Source organism: Ostrea edulis, chromosome 2 (genome assembly GCF_947568905.1).
Source record: "Ostrea edulis chromosome 2, xbOstEdul1.1, whole genome shotgun sequence".
NCBI lineage: Eukaryota > Metazoa > Mollusca > Bivalvia > Ostreida > Ostreidae > Ostrea > Ostrea edulis.
This window is the reverse complement of record NC_079165.1, coordinates 44258078-44267168: the sequence shown is the minus strand read 5'-3', so window position 1 is coordinate 44267168 and position 9091 is coordinate 44258078. Positions and strand designations below refer to the sequence as shown.

The 9091-nt window shown below is 35.8% G+C and overlaps 1 protein-coding gene across 1 annotated transcript in view; it reads right to left on the bottom strand.

The window, feature by feature from the left end:
- Positions 1-271: 271 nt before the first annotated feature.
- The window catches only part of LOC125681131 (uncharacterized), a 63452-nt gene continuing 54632 nt past the window's right edge, over positions 272-9091 (bottom strand). The window contains exon 7 of the mRNA XM_048921067.2: positions 272-427. Coding sequence (XP_048777024.2) covers positions 326-427 — 102 coding nt within the window. The 3' untranslated portion in view covers positions 272-325. The remainder of the gene's footprint in view (positions 428-9091) is intronic.

Sequence of the window (9091 nt, the reverse complement as noted above, 5' to 3'; positions counted from 1 at the left end):
AAAATTCATATAAAATAATTGAAAGCTTGTATCACTCTTTCGATGGTGAAATCATACTTCATAAGAGGTGTTTTAATGAGCAATTAAATACAATTTTAGTGCAATGAGCTATCTTAACATGGTCAAAATTCTGATTCTACGTGCCTGACAAGGTATGACTACACACTAAAAACTAAACAATATATAAACCTATGTAGGTATTTTTCATCGAATGACAATTTTTTTTACAAATACCTGTACATATACTGTGCATGTAATTGTAACGTCGACATGCTTGTAATATAATGCTTTAATGAAATTTTTTTCCTGTACAACTGAATTGAAATCACACATGTTGGTTAATAGTGTAGAAATCGGACATGCGCGGAGTTGTTGTCTCGTTCAACATCATGATCATCGGGGCATCGTTGCACGTCTGGGCTGCTATCTACAACAAGCATCAACATAATCATATACTGATCACACAAAATATTAAATGAATAATGATATTAAATAGCATTTGCATTTTCGAAATAATTCTAACATATATTATATTAATATTAGTCCCTAAATCTCGTCGGAGAATTACGGAAACAGCCGAGTGTCTGGTTTAATGAGACTAAAGACGCCGTTACAGGAAACAGACATACACTTACACGTATTACAAAATCAATGACTTTGCTAAAAATTAAAGTATTGCACCCTTTGTAAAAGAAAATTATGCAGAACAAGCATTCTGAGAGTATTGCATGGCAATACATAGTCCCCTACCGGTTGCAAAAATTACTGTACCACAATATTCAAAGTTCATTATGCAGGTTATGGTAAAAGGGAAAATTGGGGAACCAGGATAGGAATGGTTGGAAATCAACTACTATTCGAGTAGAGACAAGGCCAAGAAAAAAGACAAATTTATAATTAGGTTTAGGTCTTTAACCAAGTCAATAATCTGTGACATGTAGATGATCATGAATAATTTATGTAATTATTGTTGTATTACTATGCTAGAAGTTTTAATGAGTGTAGTATTCTTAATTCTTATCTACAGAGAAAAGAAACTTGAATGTAAACTAACAATTCATGCTATTTTTCTACGTCCAAGGGCCATAACTTAATGGAAAATCAACGGACCAAGATGAAATTCAAACTTGATCCGTAACTTGTTATGACAAAGCAATGTACCAAATATTAAATCACAAGAAATGTTTGTAAAACACATATGCCCCCCATGGTGCAAAATTGAAAAGGGTTATACACACACACATCATTTAATTGAGAGTAGTATCATCAATTTAAAATATTGAGCATACAATATCTTCCTATGTCAAGTGTGGATTGACCATGTGACTTAAAAATCAGTAGGGGTCATCAACTCCTGAAGATGTACCAGTGTACCAAGTTTGATGTCTGTCAAGCAAAGGGTTCTCAAGATATTGAACGGACAGTATATTCCTATGTCCAGTTTGACCCTTGACCTCAAAATCATTAGTAGTCATCTCCTGAAGATGTACTAGTGTACCAAGTTTGATGTCTGTCAAGCAAAGGGTTCTCAAGATATTGAGCGGACAGTATATTCCTATGTCTAGTTTAACCCTTGACCATGTGATCTGAAAATCAATATGGGTCGTCTTCTCTTGACGATGTACCAGTGTAACAAGTTTGATGTCTGTCAAGCAAAGGGTTCTCAAGATATTGAGTGGACAGTATATTCCTATGTCCAATTTGACCCTTGACAACGCGACCTCAAAATCAATAGGTGTCATCTTCTCCTGATGATGTACCAAGTTTAATGTCTGTCAAGCAAAGGGTTCTCAAGATATTGAGCAGACAGTATACTTCAATGTCCAGTTTGACCCTTGAGCATGTGATCTGAAAATCAATAGGGGTCATCTTCTCCTGAAGATGTACCAGTGTACCAAGTTTGATGTCTGTCAAGCAAAGGGTTCTCAAGATATTGAGCGGACAGTATATTCCTATGTCCAGTTTAACCCTTGACCATGTGACCTCAAAATCAATAGGGGTCATATTTTTTTTAAAGATATACCAGTGTGCCAAGTTTGATGTCTGTCAAGCAAAGGATTCTTGAGACAATGAGGGATCAATATATTCATATGTACAGTTTGACCCTTGACCTTTAATGTCTGTCAAGCAAAGGGTTCTCAAGATATTGAGCGGATAGTATATTCCTATGTCCAGTTTGACCCTTGAGCATGTGACCTCAAAATCAATAGGGGTCATTTACTCCTTAAGATGTATCAGTGTACCAAGTTTGATGTCTGTCAAGCAAGGGTTCTCAAGATATTGAGCGGACAGAATTATCCTATGTCCAGAGTAGATTGACCCTTGACCTTTGACCTAAAAAATAATAGGGGTCCTCTTCTTCTCATAACCAAGCCACATATGAATATCATTACGATCAAGTGAATGGTTCTCAAGATATTGAGCGGACAACATGTGGTCTACCGACAGACTGCCCGCCAGGTGCAAACCAATATGCCCCTCTTCTTTGAAGGGGGGCATAAATATGCAAGGTGAAGATAACGAACAGTGATCAATCTCACAACTCCTACAAGCAATACAAAATAGATAGTTGGGCAAACACAGACCCCTGGGCACACCAGAGGTGGGATCAGGTGCCTAGGAGGAGTAAGCATCCCCTGTTGACCGGTCTACAAGCACAACCAAAAAGGTTGGAAAACTGATTATTCATGCTATTTTTCTAAGTCCCAGGGCCATAACGAAGTGAAAAATCAACGGACCGAGACGAAATTCACACTTGATCTGTAACTTATTATGACAAAGCAATGTACCCAATATCAAAAGAATATCTACAAGCACAACCAAAAAAAAAAAAAGTCTGGAAAACTGTTATTCATGCTATTTTTCTAAGTCCAAGGGCCATAACTAAGTGAAAAATCAACGGACTGAGACCAAATTCGAACTTGATCTGTAACTTGTTATTGGAAAGCGACATACCAAATATAAAATAACAAGAGATGTTAGTAAAACACATGCCCCCCATGGTGCAAAATTGAAAAGGGTTATACACACACATCATTTAATTGAGAGTAGTATCATCAATTTAAAATATTGAGCAGACAATATCTTCCTATGTCAAGTGTGGATTGACCATGTGGCCTAAATATCAATAGGGGTCATCAACCCCTGAAGATGTACCAGTGTACCAAGTTTAATGTCTGTCAAGGAAAGGGTTCTCAAGATATTGAACGGATAGTATATTCTTATGTCCAGTTTGACCCTTGACCATGTGACCTCAAAATCATTAGTAGTCAACTTCTCCTGATGATGTACCAGTAGTCTAGTCAATCTAGCAAATCACCTCAAAGTAATTGCAACAGAAAGAAACTCGACGGAATTTAATAAACAAAAGCGTGATTAACAACATACAAAAAATCGGACAAAATCGGACAATGGGAAATATTTAAAATTTAGACTTAAATATTTTAGTAAACCATCGATATTTTGTGGTGTTTACGGCACGCCGTACACGTAAAGGGGAGTAACTTAACTGTGAAAGTCATCGGAATAAAGTTATACACAACGATCTAAAGTGCATGTAATAAAAAACGCGATTAAACAGCTTAACAGTTGTATTAAAAAGGTGATTTTAAGACCTTCTATATACATACAATATTGCTCAGCATCTCATATATTCTTTGCCGACTTCCATTCCCGGGGAACTTTCGCGAATAAAGCTTCAAAATATTTTGTTTGACCCTCTACTGAATTAATTTTAATTATAAAACACAATATTTACTTTAGAAGTTATGAATAATCAATTATAAATGAAATCTTAAAGAATTAGTGTCAATTTACAAGGGGGAATTACGGTTGTTAAAAAAGAAAGTATGGAAAGCCATTCGGGTTAAAAGTTTCAGTTATTTTGTATCTTCATCATTTGAGCAAGCGTTTTGTATTAAAAACTTTTATAAAACTAAGTAAGTAAAGTATTTTTGCTTTTCTTTTTCAAATTCAGGTTTGGGGAGTCATTCATGGGTAATAATAATGATAATAAAACATTGATAATATAAATAATAAAATCAATGTAAGTAAACACTTGCGCATAGTATCATGATTTGATGTAAAATCGAGTAGTTACTCTTTTTAATTAGTCTTGGGCTCACGACCTGCGGAACCATATCTCCTAGCAGCATGCGAACAGCGCACTAGACCGCCCGGCCATCTATTCAAGACAACACTTGTTTTCGATGACGATGGAATTCTCGCCACGCTGGCACACGATACAGTTATTTATCGTAAATTTTAGAGGATCATACAAAATGCATATTGTGTTTGAAATGTCTATATATAAAGCACAGAAATAGCAACGAACTCTGAAATAAACATAACTGCCCTAAGGGACGAAATCAATGTCGGATGAAAATTTAAATTCAATTAGTTCGGGGGAGGGGAATAAAAACTCCCGCAAGTTTCTGTCATCCGACATCGATTACACTTTAGTGGAAAAAGGAAAAAGACAAGCGACTGTTGAATACCACATATTTAAAACATATTAATGAACATTTAATAGGTTTAATGAACACTTTCATTTGTGAATAAACAGTAGAAAAGGTATACAGAGGTATACAGAGTGTTATTTATAATCGTACGTTTCTTTTCTTGTTATTCGATTAGTTTCAACATTTGTCATATAAGTTTTAAAAAAAGGGGGGGGGGGGTTCTTGGTGAAAACTATGTGAACTTAGTTTTTTGTGAGACATTGAATTTTTGATCTTGCCCCTAATATAAGTGAAGAATATCGTTAAAACCAGACGTCTTTTTAGGAAACGAAGTTTGTCAATCCTTTCCCTTTCTACATGCATTCACAGGATGCGACACAACGTCAAGAATGTTCGGCATCGGAACAGGTCCTGTATAGTCAAAATGTAGACAAATCGCGAAAAAATTCTGTATATGATTAGTTTTTAAATGGAGACAGGCTACTGACAAACAAGTTGATGGTGAAGGGGTTTCAACTGTTTCGTTTAAAGTCAGCATTTCGCGAATTATACGGTCGTTATAACAATCTACTTTGCCAATACAACCTATCATTGGGTCAAATCTGTCTGACTTGTTTCATATAGATTGTTAAGCCGTTTTTGGCACAATGATATTGAATAAGGGTAACTCCGTTTGCCTTAATAAGATATAGAGCTCACGGCGGGTGTAACCGGTCAACAGGGGGTGCTTACTCCTTATAGCCCATAGACATCTGATCCCACTTCTGGTATATCCAGGGGTCCGTGTTTGCCCACCTCTCTATTTTGTATTGCTTATAGGAGTTACGAGATGGATCACTGTTCGTTATCTTCATCTTCCTATATGAGGATTTCATAGAGAAAAAGATATATTCTGGTGTCGATGTCATATCGACTTTGTACGATGGAATACCGTAGAGACACTTATAGGAGATTTGCTATGTGAAGAATTGTCTAACACAATATCATTTTTATAAGTTCAGTCATTGCCACTAACTACTAACTACAGCTGCAGAAAAGGAGCACTGCAAGAATTTTTTAAGTCATAGAGTGGACTAAAGAAATGATTAATTTGGATCCTTCGAATTGGGGCTTATCACTGCTTTCAGCAATTCTTGTATCCGTTAAAACTAAATTACAAGTCGCGCCAGATAAACTTTTGAACGTTTTTCGCTGTAAATGCAAGGCAAATTGTGACACTAGCCTTTGTACTTGTAAAAACATGGACTGGACTGTACTGCAATTACTCAAATGATCACTTATATAATTATCAGGCACGTAGCAATAATGGCTCTACACCTTTTATCATTACATGCAAAGTTGATAAATTTTTACGTACAGAGGTCGATTTTTAGACAGATTGGTTGCTCTCCCTCCTCTTTTTTTTTTTTTTTTTTAAATAGCATTGTCGTGAACTGTACACAGTGGAAGTGTAAAATTGAACTGAGAGAACAACCTTAGCCCCCCCCCCCCCCCCCCCCCCCCCCACCACACACACCATCAAGGATTTTTATAACTTTGGATTAAAATTTACTTGTCAATTTTCAGGCAATATTGTGAAATTATCTTCACCCCCCCCCTTTTTTTTTACGATGCTGCGTGGCTGATTCATTTTGCTTTTAATTCTATGTGTCCATTGTTTTTAAAACAGATTACTCCTGAAATTCTCGGTATTAATTGCACAATAATTTGGATAGAACTAAACATCAAATACGGCTATAACCCCCCCCCCCCCTCTTTCCCAAACTCTAGAACTTGACGAAGTGCACGTATTAAAGATTTCTTTATAAAATCGAAGAAACTGAACCTTGTTTCGTCATAGACGTAGTACAAACTGTTAAAACTCAGCTTAATAAAGAATTTGGTAACGTAAGCTTTACTATACACTGTTTGTTTTAAAATACTACATGTATTTATGTGAAACATAGGACCGGAATGGTAAGCGCGCCTCCAACTTCCGATGTAAGGGGAGTAACTGCAAAAATGTAGGTCATCTTTTACAGACCATTTTTGAAGGGGCACTTGTTTTGTGTTAACAGTCTATTTTAATGTATAAATCTTCATGTGGTAACTCATATATGCCTAATGGACAGGAAAAATATTTTCTTCCAAAATCCAGTTTTTAACGATTTTTGTTGGGAAATGAAGATTTCAGCCCAAAATTCGGCAAGGGAAAATAAATTTTGGTGCAGAAAAGTTTAGTTGTGCATTTGGACGTTTTATTCTTAAATTTATAAGATCAATCAGTCATTTCCTATCATTTCCAATTTTTCACTATTTTTGTTTTAGAAAAAGGTAGGTTTTCCTACCTAAAATGGTATTTTACATATACATGTATATTGCCAATAATCTATATATCTTACTTGTTGAGCAGTTTTTAAAATAAATCCTAACTTCAATATTTTATTGGTAGATTCAAATGTATGACAAAATGTGGGTTTTCTTCTTAAAATTTCAATCTTTAACAATTATATTAAAAAAAGCAAGATTTTACTCAAAAATTACAGTCAAGGAAAGAATATATTCTGCTCTAAAATAAAATTAATCGAACATTTCCAGGTTGAAATTTGAGATATGAAACGTATTTTTACTGTATGTTACATAAAATGGACATTTTCTTCAATTTCCAGTTTTTAGCGATTTTCATGAAAAAAACACATCCTTTTACCCCAAAATTCCAATTTTCCCATGGAAATACAAAAGCCGATTTTTAATATGTTGTTTGCATGTGTTTTCTTGCATGAATAATCAAAATTTCATTTCTGTTGCAATTAGTTTGAGGTTTTGCTCATTTTTGAGCTAGATTGACTAGACTACAGTGTACCAAGTTCGATGTCTGACAAGCAAAGAGTTCTCAAGATATTGAGCGGACAGTATATTCCTATGTCCAGAGTAGATTGACCCTTGACCTTTTAACCTGAAAAACAAAAGGGTCCTCTTCTTTTCATAACCAACCTACATATGAAATATCATTACGATCAAGTGAATGGTTCTCAAGATATTGAGCGGACAACATGTGGTCTACCGACCGACAGACAGGTGCAAACCAATATGCCCCTCTTCTTTGAAGGGGGGCATAAATATCTGCAAGAACAGAGAAAAAAGTGCGGAAAACTGGACTGACGGACAGACGGAGCGCAAACCTGAAGTCTCCTCGACTTCGTCGGTAGGGGACTAAAAATAACACACGACAGCAGCAGGTCTTGTATGTCAATTAAGAAATCCGAGGTCGAGAAATGTTGTTTTGAAATATAAATTCCAAGACTTTTATATTTCAAACAATATTTCGAGACCGATGAGGTTATTCTGCATCATCCAAGAAAAGAACCAACTTTTTTTTCTATTCTACTACAGCTCATAAACATACAACTGATCGTTTACCTATACTAACAATAACAGCTGATCGTTTACCTATACTAACAATAACAGCTGATCGCTTACCTATACTAACAATAACAGCTGATCTCCAACTTCAGGTCATCCGGTGACGTTACCGTAAAAAATAGGTCCTTGAAAATACATCTATATCCAAAAATATACGAGGAGGATAAATGATGTACGTATAGTCAGTTTTTAAATCGACGCAAGCTACTGACAAACAAGTTGATGGTACAGGGGTTTCAATAATCTCGATTGAAGTCAGCATTTCGCAAATTCTATGGTCGTTATAATGATCTAGTTCGTCAATACAACCTATCATTGGGTCAAATGCTATCTGACGTGTTTCATATCGATTATTAGGCCATTCTTGGCACACTGATTTTGACTACGGATAACTCCGTTTACCTGATCAGGATATAGGGCTCACAGCGGGTGTGACCGATCGACAAGGGATGATTACTCCTCCTAGGCACCTAATCCCACCTTTGGTGTGTCCAGGGGTCCGTATTTGCCCAACTATCTATTTTGTATTGCTTATAGGAGTTATGAGATTGATCAATGTTCGTTATCTTCATCTTTCATACACACGTAGATAGCTTTAAAAACTAGTCTTTGTATATATCGATTTTTGCAAAAGCGTATGTATACCTGAAATATTGGAGGCTGAAAATACGAGAAGCTCACGTGACGTAATAAATAAATGGAGGTCATGTTTTCGTTTGAAGTTGTTGATCTCATGATAGATACTGTGTTTTATCTCCATACTGAATATTATCCTACGACACACCGTAATTTGTATAAGATTAAAAAGATTATGATGATGGCCATGAGGTGTCGACCCATGCGTCCTTATGTGAATTATCACTAATCAAAAAGTACTCATGCGTGCACCATGGTATTTAACAAAACTTGTTCAGCAAGATATTCTCATCTTGGCTTTGGTTATAAAATTGTTATACAGTGTGTTGGTATTTGGTGTGTAATTAATTTAAGAGGTATTCCTTGAGAAAGGGTGTCAAACAACTTTGGCGTTACTACAAAAAGTGACGTAAGATTCGACAAGTCGTACCAGGAATGTGTATACGAGTGCCAGTCTTTCATTTTTGAAAAGACACTTGCAGATGACTTTACTCCAGTTTATAAAGACAGTGATGCACAAATATTTGAATCCGGAGGGGTTCTTTGTCACACTGAAATACAGACTGATGACTGATATCTCTAACAATATTTAC